This window comes from Arachis ipaensis, chromosome B2 (genome assembly GCF_059453495.1).
Source record: "Arachis ipaensis isolate K30076 ecotype BB chromosome B2, ASM5945349v1, whole genome shotgun sequence".
Lineage (NCBI taxonomy): Eukaryota > Viridiplantae > Streptophyta > Magnoliopsida > Fabales > Fabaceae > Arachis > Arachis ipaensis.
The window spans coordinates 28,554,997-28,567,867 of record NC_142437.1 but is presented as its reverse complement, the minus strand read 5'-3'; the positions used below and the strand labels follow the sequence as shown (position 1 = coordinate 28,567,867).

The 12,871-nt window shown below is 36.3% G+C and overlaps 2 protein-coding genes and 1 pseudogene across 2 annotated transcripts; 1 reads left to right on the top strand and 2 right to left on the bottom strand.

The window, feature by feature from the left end:
* Nucleotides 1-2,597: 2,597 nt before the first annotated feature.
* On the top strand, nucleotides 2,598-4,030 carry LOC148573425 (uncharacterized). The gene is made up of 2 exons (XM_088505768.1): nucleotides 2,598-2,654; nucleotides 3,677-4,030. Exons 1-2 carry the CDS (start codon nucleotides 2,598-2,600, stop codon nucleotides 4,028-4,030), a joined length of 411 nt encoding a protein of 136 aa, XP_088361894.1.
* A 753-nt stretch (nucleotides 4,031-4,783) lies between these two features.
* LOC148573424 (uncharacterized) lies at nucleotides 4,784-5,344 on the bottom strand. Its single transcript, XM_088504554.1, has 2 exons — nucleotides 5,321-5,344; nucleotides 4,784-5,245 (listed from the first exon to the last, which is right to left on the bottom strand). Exons 1-2 carry the CDS (start codon nucleotides 5,342-5,344, stop codon nucleotides 4,784-4,786), a joined length of 486 nt encoding a protein of 161 aa, XP_088360680.1.
* A 3,095-nt stretch (nucleotides 5,345-8,439) lies between these two features.
* On the bottom strand, nucleotides 8,440-11,292 carry LOC107627075 (transcription factor MYB88-like; annotated as a pseudogene).
* Between the last annotated feature and the right edge of the window lie 1,579 nt (nucleotides 11,293-12,871).

The following is a 12,871-nucleotide window of genomic DNA, read 5'->3' as shown; positions in this document are numbered from 1 at the left end:
TAGTAAGAAAGGTTTTAAACTAACCCCTCGTTTTGACTCTTATACGCAGTTTAACACTGAGCGGGAGGATATCATCAAAGAGATTCTAAATTCAAAACTCATCAAGCCACCAAGAAAGGCCGGCACCTACCAAGACACTAAGAACATAGACAAATCCAAATATGGTGCCTTCCACCAGAAGCACGGCCACACCACTGATGACTGTGTAATAGCAAAGGACCTCTTAGAATGCTTAGCTCGGCAAGGCCATCTCGATAAGTACATCAGAAGTCACATCCAAAAACATTCCACACCTTCCAGGAACGAAGATTCATCAGAACAACAGTACCGAGGAAAAGAGAAGGTAGCGGCGAACAATTATGAAAAGCCACGAGGAGTCATTAATTATATTTCAGGAGGATATGCAAGTGAAGGCTCTTCAAACTTGGCGAGAAAAAGGTCATTCCGAGCAATATGCTCGTTAGAAAGACCACAAAACGAAACAGAAAATCCAACACAACTACCGCAGCTCACATTTACACAAGCAGACTACAACTCTAGTATACAGAACTTGGATGACCCCGTAGTTATAACTCTTCAGTTGGGAGATCTACTGGTAAAAAAAGTACTGCTGGATCCTGGAAGTAGTGCCGACGTTCTATTCTACTCAACATTTCAAAAAATGAAGCTCAATAACAACATTCTCCAGTCAACAGGGGGAGATCTGGTCGGTTTCTCAGGCAAACGGGTCCCAATAATAGGGTCAGTGTGGTTACAAACCACACTGGGTGAGCATCCTCTTTCAAAAACTTGTGATATTCAATATTTAGTAGTAGATTGCTTCAATCCATATAATATTATCCTTGGCCGCCCTTTCTTAAACAAGTTCGGCGCCATTGTTTCTACAGTTTACCTGTGTGTTAAGTTCCCTTTGCAGGACGATCATGTCGTCACAATCCATGGAGATCATAAGGAAGCTCGGCACTGTTACAACATCGGCATGAAGTTCCAAAATTATTCAAAACAACAAGTTAACAATGTCGATCTCACACACAATAGCTCAGCATTAGCCGACCTAGATCCAAGAACCGACTTTCGGGAAAGGCCAACTCCGTCCGACGACTTACAGAAGGTCTATTTCAACAATGACCCTAACAAGTTCACTTTTGTAGGTAACTCAATAAGCAAAGAGGAACTAAACGCCGTCACCACCTTCCTACAAGAGCAAGTTGACCTATTTGCATGGAAACCTTCAGATATGCCTGGCATAGACCCACAAATCATCAGCCATAAACTAGCTATAAACTCATCTGCGAGACCTGTGCAGCAAAAGAAAAGAAAACTCGGTGAGGAAAAACGAAAAGCGTCGTTGGAAGAAACACAAAAACTGATAAGTGCCGAATTCATCAAAGAGATCAGATTTACCACCTGGCTCGCCAATGTGGTTATGGTAAGGAAACAAAATGGTAAGTGGCGCATGTGCGTCGATTTTACTGATTTAAACAAAGCATGCCCAAAGGATTCGTATCCTTTACCGTCCATAGACTCTTTGGTAGATAACGCTTCCGGTTACGCTACCTTAAGTTTCATGGATGCCTATTCAGGGTACAACCAAATACTTATGCATCCCTCTTATCAATGTAAAACAGCTTTTATTACTGACTTTGGAAACTACTGTTATAAGGTTATGCCTTTTGGACTAAAGAATGCAGGAGCAACTTACCAACGTCTTATGGATAAAGTTTTCGCCAAACAAATCGGCAGAAACATCGAAGTTTATGTTGATGATATGGTCGCCAAAACAAAAGTCGGCAGTAACCATATTGACGACTTAACAGAAATATTCGCCCAGATACGCCATTACAACATGCGCCTGAACCCGAAAAAATGCGCTTTTGGAGTACAAGGTGGTAAGTTTTTGGGATTTTTATTAACAAACAGGGGCATCGAGGCAAACCCGGACAAATGCCGAGCAGTTTTGGATATGACAAGTCCTAAGACTATAAAAGAAGTACAACGCCTCACAGGAAGGCTTGCTGCATTATCAAGATTTGTACCTTGTTTAGCTTCAAAGTCTAATCCTTTTTTCCAAACAATTAAAAAGAAAAACAAATTTCAGTGGACAGACGATTGCGAAAGAGCTTCTAACACACTAAAAACAACTCTCTCGCAACCGCCGATTCTACAGAAGCCCCTCCAAGGGGAAGATTTATTTCTGTACCTATCAGTTACTGATTGGGCAATAAGCTCGGCTCTTGTCACAGAAAGAAGCAAAATTCAGCAACCAGTCTACTTCGTCAGCAAAACACTCCACCATGCCGAGCTTAATTATCTGAGAATAGAGAAGCTGGCCTTAACATTAGTCTTCTCAGCACGAAGACTCCAACCTTATTTTCAAAGTCATGTCATCAATGTCAGAACAGATCACCCACTACGACAAGTGCTACACAAGCCCGACATTGCAGGGAGACTTATAAAATAGTCAATCGAACTATCTGAGTTCGACATCAGATATCAGTCCAGAGGGGCAATAAAATCGTAATTTTTAGCCGACTTTATTCCAGAGCTTACAATACCATTAGAAGATAACCACACAAAACAATGAACCTTGTACATAGATGGCTCATCCAACAAAGAAGGATGCGGCGCTGGAATACGACTCGAAGCCGACGATGGTTCCATCCTCGAGCATTCCTTACACCTATCTTTTAAAGCCAGCAATAATCAATCCGAGTATGAAGCCTTGGTCGTAGGACTTCGGCTTTGTTTAGATCTTCAAATCCACACAATCAAGGTATATTGTGACTCCTTGTTGGTTGTTCAATAGGTAAACGACCTGTTTCAAGTAAGAGACCCTCTTCTATCTAAATATTTACTATTAGTCAAAGATTTAATTTCACAATTTAAAAAGTTTGAAATACAACACATACCAAGAGAACAAAACCAAAGAGCCGATATTTTATCCAAGCTCGGCAGTACTCAGTCCGAGATATCTACATTACATCAATTTACTCTAAAATCTCCCAGTGTTGGCCTGACAAAAGTGCTAAGTGTTACTTAGGAAAGTGATTGGCAGACAGATTTCATAAATTATTTACAAACATCCAACATTCCAGACAACATTGGGAATGTCAAAAGGTTCCGAAGACAAGCCACCTTTTTCACATTACTGAACGGAGCCTTATACAGACGAGGATACACTTGCCCTTTACTCAAATGTCTTAGCAGATCCGAAGCCGAAATAGCACTACGGGAGGCACATGAGGGGATCTGCGAAACACACACAGGATCTCGGAGCCTAGCCTCAAAAATCCTCTGTGCCAGCTTCTTCTGGCCATCACTAAAACAAGACAGTCGAAACTAGGTTAGGACCTGTATAAATTGCCAGAAGCACGCCCCAACCATCCACATTCCAGCAGAGGATATGCATCATAGCGATGTCACATGGCCTTTCAACCAATAGGGATTAGACATTCTCGGCCCGTTCCCTACGGCGCCGAGCCAGGTAAAATTTCTTATAGTTGGAATTGACTACTTCTCAAAATGGGTCGAGGTCCAACCTTTAGCTAAAATAACATCACAACAAGTAATATCTTTTGTTTGGAAGAACATTATTTGCCGTTTCGGCATTCCTCGTCATATCATAACTGACAATAGTCGCCAGTTTGCCGATCAGAAATTTTAATCTTTTTTGCAGAACCTCAAAATCAAACAACATTTCGCCCCTGTTGAACATCCTCAGACGAACGGACTAGCAGAGGCAGCAAATAAAGTGATCTTGCACGCACTCAAGAAGAAGCCGGACGATGCAAAAGGGCTATGGGCCGACCTCATACCTGAAGTCCTATGGGGATATAATACAACACCCCAATCATCAACAAAAGAGACGCCGTTCCGACTTGTCTATGGATCTGAAGCAATGATACCACTAGAAATCTCCCAAAGCTCAATTAGGACACAGCTCGGCGAACATGATCAAGCTCGGCGAGCCGAGTTAGACATCATTGAAGAGATCCGAGATATAGCCACACTCAGACAACGCGCCGCATAGCAAACATTATCTCGGCGCTACAATAAATCGGTCAGAAGCCGAACATTCAAAGACTTGGTCATTCGAAAGACAGAGCTCGCGCGACATCCACCATCGCATGGCAAGCTCGCCGCAAATTGGGAAGGGCCGTATCGAGTCACACAAGTCCTCGGCAATGGAGCATATAAACTAGAAACTCTAAATGGTACAATCCTACCCAACACTTGGAATGTATCTTCCTTAAAGAAATTCTATAGTTAAAACTCAGGGACAGGCTTGTACTCTTTTTCCTACTACCAAGATTTTATCCCTAAAGGGTTTTGCTTGGAGAGGTTTTAACGAGGCTAGCCTACCTGAACCTTTGTATCCAAAGGATTGCCAATATTACTATGTGAATAAAGTCTATTTCACTCTTTCTTATATAACAACTTTCTCACTATATCATTCCTATGATTGCTTTTACAATAAATATCATAAGATACAGATTTATCTATGATTTCAAAAAGACGAGTATCCTCGCCTAATTTCAATCCGAACATTATCGGCAAACTCTAACAGGGATATTCTTAACGGAACATTCCCATCAATTATGCAAAGGCCTCTCAAACATTTAAAATCCAAATTAGCCACAAATAAACAATAAGTCAAACAAACTCTATTAGCAGGCTACAAAATAGTAGATAATTATTTAGCAAATATCAATAAGTCTTTGCCAAATCAAAACATCAAAACAGAAACAAACATAAACAGCACTAAAACAATTACAATAATATCTTAAACATTCTCTGCCTCATCCTCGGTAATGCCATCGTCCTCAACTATTTTACCATCTCGGACAATCTTCCCAGGGTCCATCTCAGACAGATCAGCATCAGGCACAAGGAACTTCATCTGCAAAGACGCCCTCTCAAAATCCTCAACAAACGAATCTAAAATCTCATCACCCTTTTTCTTCTCCATTTCTTTAAGCTTCGCAGTTACCTCAATCAACCGAGCTTCCATGCTCGCCAAGTTAGCCTCTTTCTTTTTCAAATCCTCAACATCATTAGCATAGTTCTCTTTGGTCTCCTTCAATTTTTTTTCAGTTTCAGCCAACTTATTCTGGAGTTCGGCAACAGCACCTTTAGACTTACTCAATTCTTCTTTCAACAGCAAAACCTCATTCTTCTCCACCAACACCTTTTTATGCTTCAGCTCTTGACTATGACCTAAACTAGCTAACCTCAAACCAACCACCTACAAACCACAACAAAAAACAATAAAATATACAAGTAACTCCCAACAAACAAAACAACCATAACAAGACATTACCTGCATATACTGACCAACAGCCATTTTGCCAACCTCATTCGCCAACGATACGTCAGCTTCAGACTGACAATGCTCATCGTGAACAGCCATATAGGGATACTCCTTCCCCCATATAGATATACCCTCACTATGTTCGGTCATTTCATGCAGCTTTTTCTGATTCACAACAAAAGTTTGAATCTCCTCTAAAGAAACCCCTTGTTCCTTCTCGCTAGTATCCTTGGACACATCGACCACGATCGATTTCCTCTTCTTTCCAATCACCTTCCTCCGACCCTAACGAGGTTGACTAAATTCTCCAGCTCCACCACCTTTTTCGCGATTGGACGACGACACCTCTTTCTCCAAGTTCTTACTTTTAAAACGCAACCTAAGTGAAGCAGCTGACACCCCCGGATACTTACCACCTGCAAATTCAAAAAGCAAAACAGCAGCTCAGTAAGGCTCAAATACACAAGTAAATCACTAACACATATACACAACTCACCCATATAATCTACCACAGCAGCCCTATTTTCCTCCCACTTTAACAGTTCAAAAATGGAGATCAAATCTTTTCGATCAATTTGTTCCACCAAAAACTCAATTATACACACATTCCTCGAAGTTATAACTTCATCCCCGAGTATATTCTGGGGTTCCGAGCACCACCAAAGGGAAAACCTCTCAGCCAAGAACTCGTCAATATAAAAAGGAAACTCTTTTTCAACATTCCTCACCTTCACATACATCTCCTTAAAGTCCTTGAAAGAAGACTTATATAATTTGAAGATACCAAACCCAGGAGTACTGTTCAGATTAACCCAACCCCCTTTCCAAACTTCTTTAGCTTGAAACAAAGAAAAAAACAAATCTACAGAAGGATCCTCCTCAAGAAATTCCATCAGTATTTTGAAACAACGCAGAAATGCCCAACCATTGGGATGCAATTGTGAAGGAGCACAGTTTAGTTGCTTCAAAATTTGACATTCAAACACTGTAAATGGCAGCCTCACTCTCAGTTCTTCCAACTCACAACTATGCATATAAAAATACTCAAACCCCTGCCCCCTATGACAAATCCTATCCTCACTACTGCATGGCAGCAACTCCACCTGAACCCCAGACCCTGGCCTCACGATTCTGCCAACATCAACCTCCTTCACAGCCGCATCATCCCGAAACAAAGACACCCAACCCTTCACATCCTCACTAACCCAGTCATAGGACCAATCAATCTCCCTTTTCTTCTCCTTCTCAAACCCCATAACCAAACCCAGAACCAAAAGCAAAAACAAAGAAGGAAGAAGAAGACGAAAAATTACAAAATAAAATAAAAATCATGCATACCTCTTTTACTCATTCTGTTTTCAAAGAAGAAATACCAAGGGTCAGGGATAAGCAACTCAGTTCCCAAACCATTCACTTAACCACATTGTAAAGGTAATTACTTCCTCAATCACATCAAACGGTGCATTTGCTTTGGGAAAATAAGAGACTTTAATGATCCACTACTCTTTCTCTCTCCTCACCAAAAACAATAACACGACTCCCCACGTCACAAACATAAAGAATTTTTAATGAAGTAAGTTGAACTGGGGGCTCACTCAGCAACCTATCTCACCGAGTTATAACTCCTTAATAAGCTCAATCTGCTTCATTAAAAACTTTTCACAGGCCAAGCTTGGGGGATGTGATATGGTTATAATAAATAAGATATAACTCGGTGAAATCCGTTACAAACTCGCTCACTTATGAGCTATAACTCGGCGTGGTCCGTTATGAGCCCACCCATTCATGAGCTATAACTCGGTATAATCCGTTATAAGCTCGTCCATTCATGAGTCATAACTCGGTCAAATAAGTGCTTCCACCATAACCGATGATATAACAGTATATGAGAAAGAGACGTTATTCGCCTTTTCATAAACGACCTTAATACCAAAAGCGTAACGGAAAAATAGCCTACAATATAAAGCAAGGTAAAATGTTCTTTTAAGATCATTCGAACAAGATAATATACTGACTTAAGTTTCAGAGTGCCTTTGCAGGTATACTCTCCCTCATCTTTATAGCTCGTACTTTCACACCACAACACAAAGGAAAAGCTTGGACTCAAGAGTTGGACGTTCAGCCTCTGAGGACTTAACTCAGTTATCACCTCTATTTCGCAAGCAAGATCAATTGTGTAACTGTAACTTAAATCTAGACTTTGAATCTGTGACACCAAAAAAAAAATCTATTGAAAATTGTAAATAATAGTAATTGCAAGTCAATGAAAATACTTAATGAAGGAAACAATTAGATAGAATTAGCTCGTAGCATCACTTTAGAATTCTCAAATGATAAGTATGTTGCTAAAAAGACCCTTTTGTTGGATAGAGAGTGCTACAGGATTGATTGAAAAAGCACTTCTTTTATACTAAAAGTTAAAAATTTTATCTAAATTTCTCACCCTTGAAATTGCATACTTGCATGGAATTATATGAAGAGCACTACAGATTTTCAAAAAACTCACTAGAAGTGTTGACTCTGTAGTCAAAAGAGTCATAGGTGCAGTTTGCCTTTAATGAAGAAAGTTAAGAGTAAAGGAAGGCGCTTTATTTTGTAGATTGTTCCCTCCTTCTTTATGAGCTAATGCCTTTTTCATATTCATCATTATATTTTGTTATGTAATGCCTTCTGGATTCCACTTCACAACCACCATCAACAGCCATGGAACTAATTAACTCATCAAGCACTCCATGAAGGAAAGCTCTGCAATCTGCATGCATCATGAATCTGCCACAACACAACACAGGGTCCCTCTATCTTATGTAAGTACATAATTTTGTCTAGAACCCTTTTTTCTTCTTCTGTATGAAAGCACAATGTACATGTCTGTTTTCATGTTCAGAGAGTGAGAGAATTTGTTTATGCCTAATTGGGATTACTTGTTTGAAGAATTCTCTAGATTTGGTTGTGTAAGAAATAGATACAACATTGAGCACACCAAAACCAAAATACCACTCAATTATACTTAAGTTTCGGTACATCAGAAACAAAAAAAAAGGGGGAAGATAATTTATTCTATAATCTATGTACACCAAAAACAAACAAATAAGAATCTAGGTTCCAACTAATTAATGAAAATCCTCTATTACACACTTCTTTTCCCCCTTTTTTTTTGCAACTTTTCTCTTTATGTTTTTGTTCATTATATGTAGTAGGAAAGGCGATATGCCAATGTATACATATGCGCAAGATGACTAATGATAACACACCAGGCTCTGTACATAAAAAAAGGCAAAATGCTGGATTGGAGAAAAACAAACCCAGAATAATGTGAAAAGAAGACAAACCAAAGAATCACACTCTAAAAGCACACTGATTTTTGGTGCCATTATCTAGGAGGTAACCCTTGAGTGAAGGGAAGGATATTGTTAGATATGTTGAAGATGGCAAGAACATACCATTACATTCTTGCCAAGGGTATGCCTTTCAAAGTTTTAGGGCAGAATAAAATTTAAATGTTTCTCAAACTAGGCAAAGAAGGATGTCAAGGATTCAGAAAGGGGAAAATAACCTATGGATATTGGGATCTAGGATTATAAACTATATAGTAGGGCTCTTTTACAGGGTGGCGGTTGTGATGGTTGAGCACTTGGGTTGAGAGATGGAGACTCCACTCCTAGTGTTTTCCTTAAGAAGTTCCTTTCCTGAAAGAAGTTCAAGAACAAATGGTTAGTCTAGCTTCAAACTTTGACAAATTGGAATGCATGACAAGAAAAAGGGTAACGACTAATTGGCTAATTGCTCATAGCAAGTATACAGATGAAACTAATTAGGAGGAGATAACAAAATATGCTTCATGCTATGTATTTAGTACTGTTATAATACTCTAGTCCTTCTGTTCTAGAGCTTAGCTTAATTATGATTTAAGCAATGCATATGTCTGTCTTGTATAATTGTAGATGCTGATATCATCTATCAACTTCCACTCCCTTACATTAAAACCTAACCAACACCACACCTAAATTGCACCGCATTATCATGTTACTGCTGGAATGGATAATTTAATAGCTTTCTCGAAGTCCTGCTTCTGATTCATATTGATTATTGATTTTATAGGAACATTAGTTCAGTGGGGTTTCCAAATATATAATGTTATTAACAGTATATTCATACTTGTTAGTTGTTACTATTACTGTGATAGTATTTCTGTTGGTATTAAAATTGTTCAATCCCAAGGTGTTTAGGTAACTTACACTTTTCGAAAATTGTGGGCTGGGAATCCCTGCAGCCAAAGATCTGAATATCGGAGTTACTTGAACAGGGGAACCAAACTCCACTCTTGATGAGACAGAAACAGCGCTATCATTGTTTATTTGTTCTTCTAAATTCAGCAGCATATCTACTATGGAAATATGTATATCTTATTAGCATTTTGGTTCATTAAAATGATAAGGGTATTAATACATGAAGGAGAAAAAGTAATATACTTTAGAAAAATGATAGAATTTTCATTCTTAATAATGAATTATGTTACCTTGATCCAGGGTTGCAGTAACTAGAACACCGCTCTCACATCCATCTACTTCTTTCTTATCTTCAATTTGTGTGGTTTTCATTTCAGTTTCTATATCCCGGTGTGAAGAGTGTTCCATAATGTCACCAGCTGAGAGAGGGAGGATAGTTGATCCTGTACTGTATTCAGAACTGGCTGGAGAGTCTTCATACAGATCCATTTGCCTGAATCATATTTAAAAAATATTAGTCTTCTTGTTAAGCATACAGGAAATTATATTTTTAAAGTCTTTAAAGTACCTCCAACATGGCTGGCCTCCCTCATTACTACTCAAGTCTTCAACCATATTTTTAATATCAGCAAGTTTTTAAACCTTGAATCTTGCATTTCGAGTTGTTTGCTTCTTTGGTTCGGTTCAAAAACATTTTGATGCTACAAATGTGACTTCTATGATTCTGCTTTGGTTCTGTTGATGCTGAAACTTTTATTAGAGACTAGAAATATGTTGTCTCTACTAGAGGCTGTGGTCATGAAACCAACTACATATTTCAATTATGACAAAAACATAACGTGCTCAATGCTCAAAATCAAAACAATACAGGCCAAGAGATTATGGAGGTTCACCTTCCACGTGTTTTCAAGACTTTGGTCCATGTCCTCTGTATCAATATTTTGAGCTAGTGAGCTTAGCAACTCTGCTTGTTGCATTAATGCATCTATTTTTGGGTCATCCCTTTTTAGGAATGTTCCTTGAGTTTTATTATTTTGAGCTGCAAAGGCATAATAAACCAGTTTAATATTAGAATAGGAGGATGGCCAAAGTTACATTTGCTGAACATCTTAACTACAACTTGTTTTATGCTTTAGGTTTCAAAATTTGAGAATCATGTTATGTATGTAACTAATAAAATTCAATTTCGAGATAGTTCCCAGAACTACTAAACTTGGCATTACAAATTTGAAGCTCGTCTAGCAAATTGTTTATGATACTGCGAATGGTGTCCTTGGATGCTGATTTATCAAAGTTCCATTTTGCAAATGTGATCTATCTCCAAACTTGATCTTCCTTCCATCATCCGTGATATGAGCCCTCCTGCATTACAATAGGAGAATATTTTAGCATCATTCTTTGTAAATTTGTGTATTGGGATTCATAAATCGTACTTTACCTCATTTTCTTGATAGATATAGCAGATTTTGATGTTGCATCTGTATTATAAGCATGTTGGAAAATAATTTTCTTGTTATTTGAATTGATGTGTGATGAAATGCTGTTCTCTTTAGCTAAAGCTTCATATTTTTGCCTCTTTCTGCAGAGTGTAGAGAAGCGATTTTTCACAGCATTATCCGTTCTGCATACAAAGCATGATCAATAAGATTTGAATGTTCACACAATTTCCATTCTAAATGTGCATGAAGAGGAGAATGACTTTTGTTACCTTCCTGAAACCACTTTCGCTATTTCTGTTCATCTGTTGCCATATATTTTTTTGTTAATATATTATTTATTCTTCAAATTTATTAGATAAATATTTTTTTATTATTTTAATATTGACATAATCTTATTTATATCATTTTTTTACCTTAAAATTATTATAAAAAAATTTTAAAATGTTAAATTATAAAAGCACACAATAAAAAAATATATATATTATCAGAAAAAATATAGTTCTTTACGTACTAATATAATATATATTATCGATTATTAAGTTTATAATTAATTTTTAACCTAATTTTTGATAATTAAAATTTAAATGATTGAAATTATTAAATGCTGAATATTTTGCATCTAACGAATACATTTTTTTTTATTGAAATTAAAAAAAAGATGAGTTGTTAATCAATTCTAAATTTAAATTTAAATTTGAGTAAGAAAATAAAAATATTTTAAATTTTATCTCACTAACCAGAATTAATTTTAAGATAAGAAATTACTTTGTACATTATATATATTGTAGGACAGTATAATTATTTGTTATTTTTAATGGTAAATATTGTCAAATAAAATGGTGTAAGAAATTAGAAGAAAATATATTTACAAGTTTAGAAAATATTAATTTATTTTTCAATAGAATAAATTATATATCGAATAATAAAAGTTGTTATTGGTTTCTCACTTTCTCTTCACACTAACTAATACTCAATGATGGTGTTTCGGTACACCATATTACCAAGAAATATTAATCGATCTAATAACTTTTGTAATGATATAAGTTTATGAATTTGAAAATTTAAAAATCATTTCATAAAATGTGAAGTTTTAACAAGTAAACAATGTTGATCATATTGTTTTGACTTCAAGAATGAATATAATACTAACAAATAAAATTATTTTAAGTAAATTTTAACAAAGACAAAAGTCCATAAGTATTGCTATTAAGGAAAAATTAATCTATTTTAAAGTCAAATACACTTTTTTTTACGGATTTCCTAACTCGGCAAATAGATGACTAATCCACCACATATTGATGCTCTATTTATTAAGGGTCTGTTGCTAACTAATACAATGCAAGATTCGAACTCCAAATACTTACTTAAGCAGACAAATGAGATGATCATTCAACCAATTTAAACTAATTAAAATAAATATTATTTATTTTTAATATTTTTAAGTTGTAAAGTATTTATAATAATAATTACTATAGATATTTTTCATTTAAATTTTAATAAAAAAATTTTATATGATTTTATGTATTATTTCGTGCAGGGCACGGGAACATACACTAGTTCAATTTTAAAAAATAAATTTATTTTAATTCAAATACAATATTTAATCATTTTATATTTTATAATATTAGCTATTATTTATGTATGATTAGCAAATTTATTTATAATATTAGCTATTATTTGTGAAAAAAATTGAGTTCAAATGTTTACTCATTTATATATTATATATACATATTTAGATTATATTAAAGTTGCAAATTGGATGTTGGGTATTCGAATAAAATTTGTTCGACGCTTAATTCAATTCTCCTAATTGTAATTCGGTTGCCAATTTGCTACGACAAAATTAGAATAGATTGGATACAAATTATGTTGCCAATCCTATTTAGCCACTAACC

Excerpts from the sequence above, each read along its gene's own strand:
- LOC148573425 (XM_088505768.1), top strand. The coding sequence starts at position 2,598 with ATGGCTCATCCAACAAAGAAGGATGCGGCGCTGGAATACGACTCGAAG. Across the intron at positions 2,655-3,676 it reads ACGACTCGAAGCCGACGATG|AACCTCAAAATCAAACAACA; the intron begins GTTCCATCCTCG and ends TCTTTTTTGCAG.
- LOC148573424 (XM_088504554.1), bottom strand. The coding sequence starts at position 5,344 with ATGGCTGTTGGTCAGTATATGCAG. Across the intron at positions 5,246-5,320 it reads CTGTTGGTCAGTATATGCAG|GTGGTTGGTTTGAGGTTAGC; the intron begins GTAATGTCTTGT and ends TGTGGTTTGTAG.